The sequence below is a fragment of the Triturus cristatus genome, chromosome 11, assembly GCF_964204655.1.
Source record: "Triturus cristatus chromosome 11, aTriCri1.1, whole genome shotgun sequence".
Taxonomy (NCBI): domain Eukaryota; kingdom Metazoa; phylum Chordata; class Amphibia; order Caudata; family Salamandridae; genus Triturus; species Triturus cristatus.
In genome coordinates, this window is record NC_140594.1 from 848,094,706 (window position 1) to 848,112,394 (window position 17,689).

The 17,689-nt window shown below is 43.3% G+C and overlaps 1 protein-coding gene across 4 annotated transcripts in view; it reads left to right on the plus strand.

The window, feature by feature from the left end:
- The window catches only part of HS6ST1 (heparan sulfate 6-O-sulfotransferase 1), a 244,591-nt gene that overhangs the window by 184,507 nt on the left and 42,395 nt on the right, over positions 1-17,689 (plus strand). For all 4 annotated transcript variants that reach the window (XM_085634641.1, XM_085634640.1, XM_085634638.1 and 1 more), the window contains one exon: positions 16,033-16,122. In XM_085634641.1, coding sequence (XP_085490767.1) covers positions 16,033-16,122 — 90 coding nt within the window. The remainder of the gene's footprint in view (positions 1-16,032; positions 16,123-17,689) is intronic.

The window sequence follows — 17,689 nt, forward strand, 5'->3', positions numbered from 1 at the left end:
CCTGCCAACAGAGCGGCTGTGGTCTGTGCATTCAGCCATTCGAGCATGGGTTTTGGTAACACCTTTTTCTAGGCTTACATTTTTAAAGAGGCTGCTGTTTGGCCTCTAAATTTTGATCAAATTTCACCTATACTAAATTGCTTGGGCTGTAGGCAGATACAATATGCTGAAAGACTTCTGTATAAAGAATCATATTTTCTATATTCTCGGTCCTTTGTTCTTGAGGAGTTTCTAAGTACACCCATACTTTTACAGATACAATTCTAGGTTGAGGTACTGTCATCTTGGTTGCAAGTCCTTTAGCTGTCAACAGGTAAAACCATGGCACTCTCTTAAAACCGTGCTGCAACGTCTTATCTTCAGCAAAGATCTTTAAATCTGGCACTATAGGCGCTTTATAAGAAAATTGGTTTTCCTCCAGGTCTTCTTTACCATAGCATCACCAGGCCACTTCAAGGTGAATTACTGCTTTCTACAAATGGCCATATAGGTATTTTGTCAGACTCGCTCCTTCATGGCCCTAAAATGGATGGTGGGGCCACAGGTGGGTTATAGTTAGCTATGTCATCAGAGAGCTTTTTTACACCCCAACAAGAAGTCCAATCCATCCAGAGGGATATGTCTGATTCCATGTGGAGACGGAGTATCCAAGACGCACACTCCTCTTTTTGTCTCCATCTCTTTCTAAGATGTACACTGGGGAGGATGGGTCCAGCCCTCAGGCTTCCTTGTTCCTGTTATGTATCCGGAAGACAGAAACACCCTTGATCCGTATCTCTATCTTTGCCTCTTCACACACAAAGCAGGTAGAGCGGTGACGGTCCAGTGCTCCTGTAAGGGAATGTTAAACATAACTTTATGTACGTTGGATTCCCGGGAGCCATGTATGCTCAGGCTTGGAGTGGACTGGGTGTACAGTCCTTTTAGTCTATCCACCTTCATGAGTCATCACAGTACTGGGTCAGGTTACTAGGTGTAATGGCAACAAGCTGTGGGACTGGAAACGTTTTTGAGGCTTGATGGGTTGAAGCCATGATTTTAAAACACCAAAAATAAGCCAGACTGGGTTGCTTTGGCATTCTGCATAGTGAGTGTGCAGCAGCATCACCCACGTGAGTTGTAATGTTACTGGCCGTGCGGTTTGAAGGAATGGACTAGGTCCAGGTATCCATGGATCTAAGCCATGCGATGCGGACACTTACCATTGCAATCTCACTTAAATGAGGGAGTATTTCCTATTTTAGTAGTGTTTATAGAAAGTCTATGCTGTGGTAGGTTAATAAAGTGAATAACTTGTATAAACTACAAAAACTAGCAATAAGCAGATTTCCTTTTAAAAACTTAGTAGTGAGAATGGTAAAATCACAGGTATTGCAAGCAGTAACACTGGGTAAAAAATTCTACTCCTGGACAGTGGCGCCAGCATGGCTTGCGGGAGATTGCTCGGTCGCCCTGGGGGTGGTGGGGGGTTTGTGTGTAACGGCGCTCAGCCAGGGGCTGGAGGGGTGGGTATGTTCTCCATGCAGGCCGTAATGCAGCCTGCATGGAGAACGGGGTAAGTGCACACGACTGGTTTGGGCGGCCCGAGAGGGCCGACCAACAAGTCCTTGCGCACTTGGGAGTGGGCAAACCACTCCTCCCCTGCTCTCCTCTGTGAGCTGAGCAGCCCTGCCCGCCCACCCGCTGCAAAGCAGCAGGACACGCAGCATAAAATGATAAGTTTAAGTTAAAATCATTTTAGGATTCTCACTGCTTAAAATCAGTGGGGCGACGCGCCTCCGCCATAGCGGGGGAGCTGCTTCTGCTCACGGCTTACCCTAGCTGGCTCCTGTAATAACGGAAGATCTTTAAAGCTTTCATCCTTCAGAGATGGAATAAAACGTGTACTGTTGAGAAGAGTGGATTCAACAGGGCTCTGTAAAACTCCCAAATGAATAAATACCTATTATTTAAGTATATAGGCCTGCACACCCCAAACTGAGCTGCCTCTTGGCTCTTACTGTTACTGTTGGTGTGATTTAGACCTCTCTGTTCAAAGGCGGCCGGGTTTGTATGTAAGGACCAGAAACTTCACATGCATATTTGGAGCATGTTACTGGCACAGGCCCAGCTCGAGGTATCGTCACCTCCGCGGAATCTGTTTTCTTTGGCTGGGCATGGCTCTTATTCTGCAGTGCTGACTGATCAACTTTGATGAGATGCACCCACGCACTATACACAGATTAACCCACCTCCTCCGCCCCAAAGTCCAGACAGGGCTGTACAGGCCCCTGCCGGCTGCTTCAGCGCCACCCTTGCAGCTGTGGGTAAGGGGCATTGGCATTGTGGAAGGCGGGGCAGGAACCAGGTCAAACAAAAGGCTCATTGAAGGAAGCTGTTTGTGCTGGCATCGCCCTCGGTCTGTGGTGTTTCCGTGGTGTCCTAATTCCATTCCGAGGCCTCAGGATCCTCAGATGCACCCTCTGCTTTTTGGCTGGTGCCTTCCTTACTGCCCGCCCTCTAATGCCACTCCAGCCCTCGTGGCTTCTCAGGTGTGCTGAGACACAAGGAAGCTATTATTTCTCTGCTTTTGCACTTTTTTCTTTCCATTGCGTAGCTTTCCAACTACGGCGGCCCTTTGGCATCATGGAACACATTTGTCTGAGCCTTGTCATCGACTTTTTGCCTGGGAAGACCAGTCTGTTTTGTACATGTTTAGTTAGTCTTCGGCTGTTTGCTTTCTGATAATTTAAATGAGACCTAGATATAAAATACTAGGCCTAAACAGTGTGACAATTTGATCTTAAGTTTACAACTCAGGCTTTTTGTATGGGGAAATAACACAGCTGATTGTTCCAGCTGTCCCTTGGTAATAGATTTTCTCCTTCTAGTTGACCGCACCCCCTCAACAACCAAATGTCTCGTTTAGTTTGTCCTGTGGCTTCTGACCTAAAAACTAACCAGACACTAAATTAGGTGACCAAAGGCTGCTGCATGCTGCTTAACCCCAGTAGGATGTGACAATCCCTAAAGGCTATCAGCATGTGGTACTAATGAAGTTCATCACAAGAGGTCCTCCATTAGGTAAGTGAACCCTACAAAGCTCTCAGACCTGCCAGTATCAACCCAGTGCCTGTCTCGCTGCCTAGCAACCAAAGCACATCCAAGGATCAGTGGCTGTCTGGCACTTGTGTTCTGCGACACCACTGTTTGACCTTGAGTTAAAACTGGGATTCCACGCCCACTCCACCTTCTCCTTCACCCCTAGCATTCATTGTTGGGAGTCGTTATTTACAGACCTGTCTCCGGTCAGTACAGGTGACATAATAGTGCCCCTAGCCAGTCCGCACAGCGGTTCAGCAACCGTCCAGCTCCTCTACTGAACGTTTCCTAGACAGGTTCTCAATGGTCTCTTGCCCTCACAATGTTTCTGTCTTAAAAAGCGTTTGCAGTCCAAATCTGGTGGGATTATATCAGTGCTTGAAGTGGGAAAAATAGAAGCGCAGGTACTCTATTCCTGAGTACCTGCTTGTTTCTGAGAAGTGCTGGTACTCTCCAATCGGGAAACAGCCTTTACCACGAAGCATTTTCTACACGTTACGTTTACAACGGTACACTTACCTCGTAAACGTCTTCACAACGCGTATTGCTTCAACGACGTCTCTAGCACGCAAGCAACGTCATCACGGAAAAACGTCTTCCTGGTCGGAAAAAAAGCGTCAGTCCTTCGTTAGTGTCGGCGAAGACCAAAGAAAAAGGGGAAAAAAAAGAAGAAAGGGGGCTTGGGAGGGTCTCTCTTCCCCCCCCCCCCCCCACAAAAACGAAAAAGCAGGGTAAAGGCAAGATAGAGGTAAGGGCAATGTGAAGAAAAAACATTTCGTTGTAACGCATGCGTGGTAAAGGCATGCGTTGCAACGGAATGCGTAGTAACGACATATATTCCTCCAATCAAAAGTATAGTATTTCTCTTGAAGTGCCAGTACTCTCCTTCTCGAAATAAAAAAGTGCTGGTACTCTGACCCATTTAAAGCACTGGGTTAAATAGAGTCCATCTTAACCCCTTCTTGTCAGGAGGGACTCCCCAGGGTTGTTGGCCACGTGCCAGAGCTACAACGAATTTTAGCTTTTACCATTGCAGTGCTCCTAACAGGTGACTGTTTGGGTCCAGCTGAACTCAAAATCTGTTTGAACACAGCTGTTGGTCCTGATCTGCAGTTTGATATATGCAAACTTTACGTCAATTTTTTTTTCACTTTCAGTCATCTGCCCTAACAGGAGGCTAGTCCAGTCACTGGTCGAAGGGGAATTGGGGATACAACATTATTTTACAGTTCGACCAGTAGACACCAGGATATCTGTCCAATTTCACTACAGTTAATTCTGAACCAAACTATGAAATAATGAGACCATGGAGCCTTCGTGGTAAGGGACTAAAATATTGTGAATGCGTCCAGTAGGAACTGGGATATTTGGCTTAGGTTCTGCTTTTTACGCAATGTGCCTTTGGATTATTTCTTGGAAAGCACTAATAAGTCTGGATTTTGAAGGCTCAGCTTCGAGCAGGCAAAGGGCATGATCATGCTTTCCTGCCTGTGACTGACATATTGTTCCTCTGTTTGGTGAACTTTGGGGGGAAAAACTAGCACACTTGATTCGCATGCTGGTTGCCATCTGAGGCAACTATCACGGTCACACCCCTTTCAGAGTGATTCTGGGAGGTTCTCTGCCCCATACATTTCAAAAGAAAAATTGAGCCGAATGGTGCATTTCTAGTGATACATTACTTTATTATTTATTGGCCCAGTCAAAGCTTCCCTTCCGGGTTTGGCTTCCCTAAGAAAACCTTAACACTGGCAATAAGAACATTTTATAATATCATATCTCCATAAATTTACTCTACGGCCCGATGTATTGCAGAACGTTTAAAAAGCATTCCGTTTATCAAGGCCTGTGATTTTTGAAAATATATAAAACGTCTATCTTCACTTCTACATTTCATTTCCTTTAATTTTTCCTCCACTGCCCTTTACAAGTAGATGCGCAGTTGTACATTTTACTGGCAATCTGTTAGGAAGGGGCACCGTGTGTAACCAATCCCAGAATCATTGACTGTAGATGGACAGTAAAGCTAGACAAGTCTTACACACTGATAGAGCAGTGCTGTTACTCAATTTGCAGAAACGTTACAGGATCCACCACCTTTTAGTTTTTCCACAGTTATACACCTACACAGGCTTCAGACAGTATTCACGCCAATATCTTCAAAAACGTATAGATGATGAAATTGCTTCCATACATCATAAAAAGTGATGCATCGCAGTAAGTACTGCTTAATATGCTAATGGATTTCATAAGTCAAACCAATTTTTGCCATGTGGTCAGTGAAAATCTAGGTTTTAATGTGGATACTAACCTCTTTCTATCTCCGTCCAAAAATCTGTGGTCTTAAGTGGCTAACACGTCCAAAAAGTTTTTACTCCACTTAGCTTCCCTCATAAAGCGGATGCAGTTTAAGTTTTGATCTTGTCACAGTGGGACATGCTAACAGTATCTCTCCTTGGCTTCGCTGGTCACTGACCACTTGTAGAAAAGACTACAGTGTGTGATAGGCTACTTCTCCTGATGGAGGCCTTCTTCAGTCCGGCTTGGTGTGGCCTTGTAACATACATTTGTAGGAGCACAGTTAGCTGAAGGTAAACTTGCACAACTTTTTAAAAAAAATTTCAACTCAGTTAGATCTTTGAGTGAGATCAGTTTGAACCATAGCAGCAGGAAGCCAAAGATGCAGTTAGAGTGCTCTACAAATGCCATTCAAAAGGCCCTCAATTGAAGTAATCTGAGGTACATGCAGTACTTGGAGCATACCCCTTGCCAGACTGGAAGTCAAGACTGAAAAAGAAAGGAAAAAAATCACACGATTCAGTGGCAGCCCAGTCCTGCCTGAACCCAAACGCTGCCTTCTAAACATATGGGAGCCCACAGACCTTAACGCCACAAGACCGACATGGGCAACCTTAGGAATGATGTTGACAAAAAAGAATATTGCTAGACACTGGGGTGCAACGGTCGCCCCCCACACTCGCAGAATGGTGTAAAGACATGGATATAGCTATGGTAGCTGAAAAGACTGTATATGTACGCAGGGGATGCCCGAAAAAGTGGATATGCACCTTACAACTTGTACCACAAGACCTAGAAGAATTATGATAAAGGAGATCTCCGTACTATAATATTGTGATTTACATGTGATGTACGACTTATGTATATGTAACGTTACACAGAGGACTGAAGTTTACAAACTAACTGGTGGCCGTGCCAAACACGCTAAATGTAAGAAGGAATGCCTGACTGTCTGTAGGTTTGACTTTTGTGCCGTTTTATTATGGAAAAATAAAAATATATTTTAAAAAAAAAAGACTGAAAAAGAACACACTCACCAACAAGCTTTTTTGGCATACGCCCTAAGTTTTTGGAGCACGCTTCTGTGCTACCTCAGAATTGTTCCTGATTCAATTTAGGATACCATAATAGAACGCAAAATCCCCAGTGAGTTTGAAGACATGTGCAATATTAAAAAAATGATGCTCTCAATGCCCCTTGCCATCCCAAAAAACTGACTTAATCATGGTTGTGCTCCAGCTTTCTTGCGCTCTAGCGCAGGACTTGTTCTTGACTATTTTCTACCAAGAACAAGTCAGCTTTTCCAAATTAGGCCTCGTTTTTCCCCCATTTCCTTCTGATCACACACTATTATTGTAATTACACAGAGGTGAAAAGAATTACTTTGGGTTTGAATTCAGTCCCAACCAGTTTCAAATGCGAAAAGATACATTCACGTTGAGGTGGTGCGCGAATCCTGACCGTGGTCACAAGGGTTTAAAACTATGAAGAACAGGACACACGGAGGCTCTGACAACCTGCACAGGTTGAGTCCAGGAAAAATATAGTTCTGTACCTTTATTGCTGATCGCTTACTGCAGATCTCAATGTGAGGAAAAATTATTTTTCACTTAATAACAGACATTACCATGTTTGATACATTTTCCCCAAATCCTCTACGTTTGTAAGGCCATGGGCGCATAACTAGGGCGCTAGCTTAGCAGTTTGTGACACAGGTTGAGTTTTTCTTATTTTATCTGTAATTTTGTTTTTATTGCATTTTAAACAAATGTTTTCATGCATTGTACACAAAATACACTAACTTGCTTCCTTGTACAGCAAGGGGACCAGATTGCTCAGATGAGAGGACAGTACAGAAGGTGATGCAACTGAACACTGCTGCCTCTGCAGCTGGGTTTTGTGGCTTCGAGTCCTGGAGGAATCTTTCCATTTACCTACTCTGGGAACAAAGGAGAGCAAAGAAAGGATCCGATAAACTGCCAAGCCGCAGGCCCTCGTTTCACGAGAGGCATTGCCAGAGCAGGTGGACTTGTTTTTACACGTTCTCCTCCTTTTGAATAAAATAAAAAAAAATCTTTTTTTACGTTATAGATTTTTCCATTCCACTGGAGAGTCTACTATTCATTTGTTTCCCAAAAGCCCAGAGCAAAGGTTTCTTAATCTATATTTGTTTTTAATACCAGTTTTCCTCTTGTGTATCTGCTGTTGCTTCTTTCAGTGTTCTGTTATTTTTTAGGTCAAACCCTGCCAGAGAGCACAGCTGTCTGGCAGCAGTGTAGCGTGGGTTGCCAGCGCCCGGAGCAAATACCCTTTTTTGCTTTTAAAAATGTGTGCCCCTAAGAATTTTGCACCCAGGACAACTATACCTGTGGCCCCACCCACACTACTGCTGTCTGGTTGCAAAAACATGCTGAGAGCTTACCTAGCAATGCATTCTGCCCATTGCTTACCATTGACTCTGTGTGTTGTGTCACACATTTGCTTGCTTTCTATTCCCTGGCTTTGTTTTAGCCCTTCCATCTTGCCTTTGTCTCTCTTAGAGCATAGCATGTTTGCCACCTCTGATTGGCTCCTTCTATTCTTCCATGTGTTCTTGCTTTCAAGGAATTTGTTTTTCTTCATAAAGCACTCCTCTAGTGCATGTTTTTTCCAGCTGTCTTCCTCCTGTGCTTCTCTGTCCTACCCCAGAGATTTGTTATTTTCTCTCCAGTGATCTGCTCTTAAACCCCACCTGCCCTCAGTTGCCCTTTGCTTGCCTCCTCCTGGCACCCTTCATTGCTTTCCCCTGACCTACATACCTGTTTTACTTTTGCCCCAACCTCCCATCCTCCATGTCGCTTTGTCTCCTACCCGCTCCCCAGCCCATCCTGCTCCCCTTTTATTTTATTTTCTTGTTTAAAGTGCAAAATTGAGCGCTACTTTTTTATTACCAATCCCCCTCAGATTGGTAGACAAAAAGAAAAAAAAGCTTGCATCATTTTGCAGGCGAGAGCATGCATGTTGCCGCATATCCTCAAAATTAGTTAGTGGCCACATCCCAGAGCTTTTTCTGTTTTTATTTTTTTGCTGTGCTGAACACTAGCCGTAGTGCTATACAGCATGAGTGAAAAGAAATTGGCAAAGGCAATAGGTCTCATAGGAAAGGCACATTGGCTTTGCCAATGCTTGTTTATATTCTCGCATGTGATCATGCCTTACCTCTCTCCTCCTTTTACCTCCTGTGTTTTCCTTAACTGATTTTTGTGCTTACCATTTTTCCTTTAAAAAAAAATTAAATATTTTAAATACTTTGTTCACCGAGCGAACCCCTAGGGGCAAGCAAATAGCACATGGTTAAGGTCTTGGGGCGAGGACATACAAGACCACATAATCTGTCCTCCCAATTGTATCCTTACCAAGCACATGTGACCATCTTTAATGGCAAAATGTTCTTTCGGAATAATAAGAAACAATAAATGTTTCAAATTCGATACGGTTGTGCTTCGGTACAGGTAGATATGATAATATCCAGAGAAGTGTCTTACCATCATTCTTTCCGATTCCAACCCTAGCAACTGAAAGGTTGTTGAATTAGTTAGAATTTAACACATCTCTTTATATCCATTCGAACAATACAGTGAATTCCGTAGCTTTTGGACCAGTAAACAAGGGCAATCTAATAATAACCTAGCAAATTCTAGCTTGTTCCATGAATGAACCTTTAACAAGAAGTCCCAGTGCATTCTACAAGGGTCATTGCAACAACAAGTAAAGGCCTTTTTGCAACACTTTCTCTGTGAGGCATTTCTAAAGCAGCAACAAGGAATGTGACTCGTGCATTTGCTAAGCACTACTGCATTGATGATTCCTGCAAGGATTATGCTCTAGGGTGGGCAATGCTTAGAAAGCTCTCTTCATAAGGTAAGCCTGATGCCCATCTACCACTTTGTTTATTACTGCTGTGATCATCTTAATTTAAGCATGTGAATCTATGTGAGATCCTGTGCCGGAGAAGGAAAAGGGTTACTTTGCTGTAACTCTGGTTCTCAAGCATTGGCATATTTCATAGATTCACATGCGACCCAACCAGCCTCCCCTTGTTATGAGGCTTCACTTTAAAAAATAAACACTTTACAAGCCGGAAAATCAGGCAATTGAAAGTCTCTCGCAGGGCAAAAATTGAGAGTGCTGGTCTCTTATTGACTGTACTTTGGATCATTTAAAATGAAGTGGATAGGCTGTAGATGGTTGAATAAAAGAAAGTTCAACATTATTTACTCTGAAAAGTATACTGCTGAGTTAACATTGTTATGGAAGGTTCCCAACCTGAAGACTGGGGATAATTCCAGCTTGTGAATCCATGACCTATGGTCATGCTGGAGAACCGGAGTTACAGATAAGTTATTTTTTCCTATTCTGCGCCTCTCCCAGGAGGCTTTTTGGCTTGGTGCATGTTTTATAATGGCAACACACGATAAGGTGATCAGGGCCTTACTTGTTATGAGTCTCGTTCATCTGCTTCCTGCTGAGTGGACCGGAACCGGGTGAAAAGGGTGACGGATATGACTCCAGACCATTCCGAGTACCCCTGTGGTTCCAGGCTTGGAATTACCGAGGCTAAAAATGCTGAACCCATAAATCCTGGTCTGAAAATGCCAGACCCGGCACTGGATGTGAAGATGCTGAGTCTGCTCCCCGAGCCTTCGTCCTGCACAGTGGGGGGAGCGGCAGATCCTCCACTCATGGAAGCTTCTTTAGCTTTCAATCAAGTGGTATATTGCAGCGGTAACGACCAACATGGGAAATGTCTGAGGAAAAGGCCCTGATAAAAGGTCTGTGGGCTATTCATTCCAAGCTCATTATCTAGTAATAGTCCGAATTTGGGGGTCACATACCAGCCAAAGTCCGAGATACCCCTGCACCAATAAAAAACAAATCTTGTAACGACCCCCTGCAGGCACTTGCAAACGATCAGTGTCCTTATTGTCTATTTTATGGAGGAACTGTGCACCATGTCAGATATGGCGCCTGATGCTATGTCCTCCTGATGAACCTTGAGGGGTTCCGGGAGCAGGATAACCCTAAAAAGAAAAGTGGTGCACAACATTCGTTAACGGTGTATGTTTGAGGGGGGAGGGTGGTGGAGCCCGGAGTGGGACAGACTGTGCACAGCAGAGGATTCCCCTGTGCAAGGTTTGAGCTCTGATGTAACAAAATGTAAGTTTGTGGAGAATTTGATCCTTGGGTGATGTAAATACACGTGCGTGTGGAAAACGCATCTGCGTGTCTCTCTACAGTTGGTGTTTGAGCTTCCAGAGGATCCCAGTAATGAGGGGTTATTACACATGGGATGAAGTAGCCTCAGCCGCACGCAGCCGGGATATTGCAAGTCAGCAAGGAGTTCTGTGACCTTATGCACGCCTCAGGCCTCTGCTAGTAGCAATCATTTATTTATGACGCTCTGTTCGCCCATGCAGAGCACAGCAGCGTCAGCGTCCTCGCTCGGATGGAAAACGCTTGGAGAGTCCTGCACTACCCCGCTGTATGCCTGCTCTGCCTCCAATCCCAGTACAAAGTTGTAGGACGCTTCAAAGGTAGTTGTCCTCACTACAGATTATTCATGAAATAAAAGCATTACAGGCCAGATGTACGTAGGCAATCATTTGCGACTACCAAATAGCAAATTTTGCTATTCGTTCTTTGGTTATCGCAAACACCAATGTACAAATGTGTCTTTGGTACATTTTGCGATTCCCAGTGGGTCGCAAATAGACCTACCTCAATATTCATGAGGTAGGTCTCGGTTGACAACCCATTAGGAATCCCAAAACTCACGGGCATGTTGGCCTGCTGGGGTCAGCAGACTACCAATGCTGTGACTGCTTTTCAATAAAGCAAATTTTTGTTTTTGAAATGCCGCCCGTTTTCCCTAAAGGAAAAAGGGATACGTTTCCAAAAGAAAAATTATAAGTATAATTTAGTTTTTAAATGGGACCACTGCCTGCTCTTAACAAATGTTTTTACAAGCATTCACATAGAGGAAGGGGTCCCTAATTCCCATTTGCGAATGTGTTACAACCTACTTGAAGCAGGTGGTAAAATGCAATTGTTTTGCGTTTGCATTTCTGTCCTAAGACATTAGGACATACCACTGAGATTCGGTATTAGGAAAGGTCACCCATAACACACCCCTTCCCTAATACTGAATCTCAAACCAAAATTACTATTCAGTAATAGGTTACCAAATCTCAGATTGGGCCTTTGTACATTTAAAAATGCATGTTTTTTTGGTCGCAAATGGCCCTATTCTGCGAATCAGGTCGTTTGTGAATGGAAAAAAAACCCTTCTACATGTGGTCCAGGTGTCCCCAAGGAGTAGCTCATGAGTGCAGCCCAGCCTACTGATATAGAAGCTTTTGCTTGGTTGCATTATTATGATACTAAAATTCAAAAACATGTACTGAAGATCAACATGTGTCTATTTTCAGAACTCATAAGCTAATGTCTGGCAAAAAAAATGTTGTATTTTCAAAATGTTTTTAAGGCTGTTATTGAGTTGGGGAGATTACCTTGGGGCCAGGGGTATACTGCTAAGGCTTTTATGCTTGACCCATGTACAGTAATTTCAAATTGTCAGAGGACTATTTTTACCTTAGTGCTGGAAACCCTGCCTCAAGCACCGATGTAATCACTGCTGACAATCTTGGATAGGGTGGTCACTATTACATCACTAATATTAGGAGCTCGGGATGATTTCCATTGAACGTAAGTAGCTCTTTGTTAGAACCTCTGGCCCTATGTGCGAAAGACTGCAACAAGTGATAGGGGCTTCCTGGTACCGATTCTGGCCTTTAGTGGTTCTTCGTGCTATCTCTCCTTATTCAGTGCACTCTCTAATTCGTTTTAAAGTTGATCCCATGTTTCAAAAATGCGTGGAATTGTCTGCAAATTCCTAGCTGATCAAGAAAGCTCAGTGACTTAATGCACCGGTTGAATAGAACTGTGTGTAACTTAAAAGGCCTGGGGTTTCTTTTCTGGCAGCACCAGCTGAGATGTACATCATTCTGATGGCAATAAAATGAATACCATTTAGTTGTCAAAGCACTCGCTACGCTAGCATTATTAAACCAATGTGTTATTTACATGGTCAGTTTTGCAATTAAATGAATGTTTTTGTTGGACTGGCTTCTACTTTTTCTAGTTGCATGTGCCAGTTGCCAGTCTCGCCTACTTTACTGCAACTTTCATACTATTTGGTAGGACCGTTTATTTTATTTATGCCAAGTCCATGTTTTAAAGTAAATTACTAAACTCATACAATTTCACAGTTTGTCAGGGGCACAAACTCGGAGTGTTTCAAGGCTCAAAGTCTAATTTTATAATGTAATTTTCTGTCATTTCATGTAATTTGCCATTTTATGTAATTGTGTATAATTTTGGTAATTTGAAGCAGCCAGACCGATTCCCTTGGGCGACAAGCGCGACAAACCAGCTGCTCACTGAATGATGTCATCTACCAGCTACAATATTTTCTGACCGCCGCATCTGTTGAAGCTTGTCAGATTTTATATATGAAAATCTCATATGGCCAGAGGGTCGCCTGTTTGGATTTCTGAAAATCTTAAGTTTAATATCGCATGGTCAAAGGAACACTCAACCAAGACAGGGCTTGGAGAGTAGGAAGTGCCTGAACAGGAGGGTCCTATCTCTCAGGCTCTGTGTGGACTCCGCTGATTGCATGCACCTTGTTCTGCCAACTTTCATGGTCTTCTAAGCCTGTCGTAGATGCCCACATAATGACTTGGTCTGCTCAGTGGTTGGACAGTTACCCTCCAAAGGCTTGTTCAGATTTTGAATCCCAAGTTGGCTTCCATGGCCAAGCCCGGAACAGGTTCTCCTCTTTCCTAACTAGTTGCCATAAATTGGCAAAGACTACGAGGGCGTCTTAGGAAGAGTCGCAATGCTGTCTGTTGCCCTCAAAAATGCATCTCTGCACTCGCTGCTTTGAATCTTTATATTGAGCTGTTTATTTTTCTTAAAATTTTTGAATTCTCCATTCGCAGGAATGTAAATGACGAATAAATCTCCCTAAAATTGTAATCTTCACCCTTCTAGCTTGCCTTGAGAATCTCCTTGCCAGGAAAGCTAGACCATTTCGTAATGCACAATTTACATAAGATTGAATGCATCTTCGTTATTCCTCATCTTTATCAGTATGATCCATCGCAGTCTGAAGACCTCGCAGTGAAAGGATTCTCTCCATCTTTCTCCCTGAGGGAAATCTGAGTTGCACATTAGACTCAATATGTTCTCTCTTCCCCACAGTAACCAATTTTCTAGTAACAAGCGATCAAGCTGAAAAAGATCGAACAACCTCTAAACAAAACCAAAAGAAACTTGTTGCTCGAATGTCGAAGGGTTATAGTACTGCATAATTGGCCAACAGACCTGCAAAGACAAGCTTCCATTGCCTAGCTCAACTTTCTTGCTACATTAATTCCTACTTTTTACAGTTAAGAAGACATGCATTAGGGCTTCACCACTGGCTGTAGCAGGCAACTGGCGGTTCCCTGGGGGGCTGGAAGGGTGGGCCGGTTTTGGAGTGGTGGAGGACGTTTGTGTTACTGGGGTCTGGTTTTGCAGTGGTGCTGCAATATCCCCCCCCCCCCCCTAACTAAAGCAGCAGTGCTAGGGGCTGGTTTAGTTAGGCAGCAGTGCTTCACATTAGCACCCTCGCACACCCTCTGCGTCCCCCTCCCCCCACACACACCTCCAGTCAATAGAATCGCCAGGGCTGCTTTGTGTTCTCTGTCTAGCCCCGGTGCACTATGGGACATTAATATTGGAGAAGTGTGCTATTTGAAGTGCTAATAACAATCACCGAATTAGTAATGTATTATCATTATTGGACTTAGTACAAGTAATATATAGTTATTACCATATTTTATTAATTTGGTCTGGCTTAATAGTGCAGCGGTCCAATACCTATTGTTAAACTATACAGTGTTCATTTTAGCGTTACCCAGAGGAGTATTTCCCTCTCACCACATGCTATTGGCTGTTTGGCTATCATTCTGCCTCCTGTCAAGTGTTTGCATTGTAATGGATGAGCGACATATTTATATCTCAAAAGTACTCCGATTTATCGTGCATCAAATTGTTTGTTTCATACACAAATTGTGTACAGAAAGCACTACTTTTTTGTTTTAACCGCAGCAGGGTTCTTGCTTTAATTTTTTTATTCTGGACTCAAAATGCAAGCCAGACTTGTTGGCTTTGCCAATGCTTTTTGTATATTCATCACTAGCATTATTTGCTACCAGATCCATCTCTTCCGCGATGCTTACATGTGGGCCTTATACCCCTTCCTGACTCTCCATAGGTGTTGCTGTACAATAAATATCCCTTGTGTTGCGTCACCATGCATGCCCTTACGGAGGTGTAGGTGCTTTCCAGGCAGTTTTATTGCTTTGCTTGTCATCTTCCTGATATTTTGTTTTTAGGGACATCCCTTGTATCTTAGCATGTAGCCCTTTCGATGTCCACACTGCGTTTCAGCAATAGTGATTGCATGTTCTTTAGCAAGGTTTATCTTTGATTCAAATGTAGCTTTATCAACGTCCTCATCTTGCTGAAAGCTGCATCTCTGCTGGGGATTCTCCTGTACTGCAGCCTGCATCTTTTTGCTACCCACTGTCCATCTCAATTAAGAAGCTGTTGGTGTCCTCTCCCCTAGCTATGCATTATCTTTTACTGGTTACCACCCATAGCCAGTGTCGAGTGGAGAAGTGGATGAGTCTCATGGAAAGGAGCTGGGGTCTTGTGGGTAAAGGGCTGTGTCTCCAGGGAGAAAGGCATGATTGAATAAGCAGAGGGTGGTTCTAATGTGGAGGCATGCATTCCTATGATAGGATGTGTGTATATTGGAAAAGAAATGGCGGTCCAGCGGGGTGCTTGTATGATGGAGTGTGACGGAAGGGGTATCATGGTTAGGAATTTATCTGCCTTTACTGTGCTCACCCACATAGTTCTCTGTTACAAAGTTCTGTACTCTTTGAATGTTCTTGCCCGGATGTTGAGGTGGTTAGGGAAGCAGAGATATAGGATACTTATTATAAATATAATCTTGCTTAATGATTGATTCCTTGTGTTAATTATCTTTGCCAGATATCTTTTTGTAAAATAATTGTGTTCACTAAGTTTTTCATGTAAATGATTGCAATTTTGCTTAATTATTTTGCCAATCTGTTTTAATTTTGAGTTAGAATAATAGAAAAACAATGTAATTGGTTATGATTTAATACTTTACATCCTTGGTGACTACTACTCTCACAGAGGTGCAAGGTCTTGTGGGTTGGTGGGGGTTCTAATGGGGGAAGAGACTGGGTCTAGTGAGGTAGCTACTGCATTTGGTTGGGTGGTGTTGTCTAGGAAGGAAAATATTTAGTTATCAGTGTTAACTAGAATACCTGGGTTTAACAAAGACAATCTTTGACCTTCTGCTCCATGACTAATCCCTGAACCTGGAAATTAAACTGCAGAGTGACACTGGGTGTTCCCAAAGCTCTCCTCTGGGTGGTGGGGCGTCAGTGAGCACCCAGTGTTGTATAGACATTCAATTTCCAATGTGGTACCACCTTTAGAAATAATGTTGCCCTTTCCTCCCTCACACAGAGAGGATGAACCAGGCAAGGGCCAAGCAGAGAGGAGCATGGCAGCCACAGCAGCAGAGCCTCCGGACAACGGCAGGATCAACGTACTGGGGTGAGGATGAAGTGCTGCACCACTTCTGCTGCAGCGTCCATAATATACCATGGTTTCCTTAATTACTACAGTGTCATATTCTAGCGCAGCGTTCATTTTGCGCCTCGACATTTGCTTTGTGACCTGGTGTCCAGAAGGTACCGTACTTTAGCCAAAATTTTCACTAACTCCAGTTTCTTGCCCAAAAGTCCGTGTCGCTTCAAATATGATTATTTTTTTTTTCTCCAAAGAATTACATTCCTCAAGGATGTTTGACCGTCATAGGTGCATATCACCCTGTGCAGAGCTCTTCAGATTGATAAGGTGGACAAATGAATAATAAAGCTAACTGCGAATAAAACCGGACTACCTCAGTGTTGTGTGATAAACTATGAGCGAATAATGTGCTGTAGAAAGATACAAGACCCTTGGTCCTTTGCTTCCCAGATGGGATCTTGAACACCTTAATCAGGGGCCTTCACCAAAATCTGGCCGCAGGCAAAGTCCTGGGTATGAAGATGCCCCAGTGGATCGCCCACTTGGATATGCTCCACATCTGAACAAGCCTCGCCTTTATAGCAACCTATTTGCTAGGCAAAACAACCTCAAGCAAACATAGTCTGTCTTTTTGTGGGTGGTGAACTTCCGGAATGTTGTCTTTTGTGGTTCGAGTCGGAGACCCCTTCCTTTGGGTCTTAAAAGTATCTTCTTTGACATCAATGATTTGTTTTGTTCTGGAATAGTCAAAGCAGTTCCGCTCAGGAACTGCCTAATCTGAGATTTAATACTGTATACTTGATTTGCCACGTAATCTGCTGGTTTCAGCAAATAAAAATGTTTCTCACCCAACTGGATAAAAAGTTAAAGCATTTTTTAAAAATCCAATACATATTTTACAAAGCGAGAGTGGAATGCGCTGGTTAACATCTGTCACTGTTAAGTGTTCTGGCCTCATTTAAGTCCATCATTTTTGGTCTACAGTCGGGCCAGCTTCATGCTAATAAGGCTTGATCGTGATTTTAAAGGACCGGTCCAGCCTGAACAGCCATGCCATGTCTCACTCTGAGCAGGAACCAAAGCGAGCCTTTGATGGGCTTCATTGGTGAGATGAAGCTTGAGCCCTGTGGCAAAGAGGGCACAGTACTCATGCCTGTGCATACCAGTCGCACTTAGGGCATCCCACTAAGGAAGTTAAAAAAAAATAGGTGAAGTTATTGAATTGATCCACTGGTTATTAACCTAAATGTTTTTGTGTGGCTTTTGTTTAAGCCACGTTAAACACCACAGGCACTATGCACTTTTAAAATAGAAAGTCGCCAGCCCCCACCCCTCAAAAACAAGATTTCCAGAAATGTAAACAACAGACCACTGAACAAGAGCAGTCTGCAGGACAAGTGATTTCCTCACAGTTGGACAATATATTGCAATTAATGTGTGTATAATATCCATGAGGATAAACGTTAAACGTCATAGTTTAAAAAAAAAAAAAAAAATTATCAAACTGGCCAGTGGTTTTAGGTGGAGAAGTATGCTAACCCTGGCAGGCGGTGATAGAATAAACAAAATTGATCTCTTCATTAATTTTTGC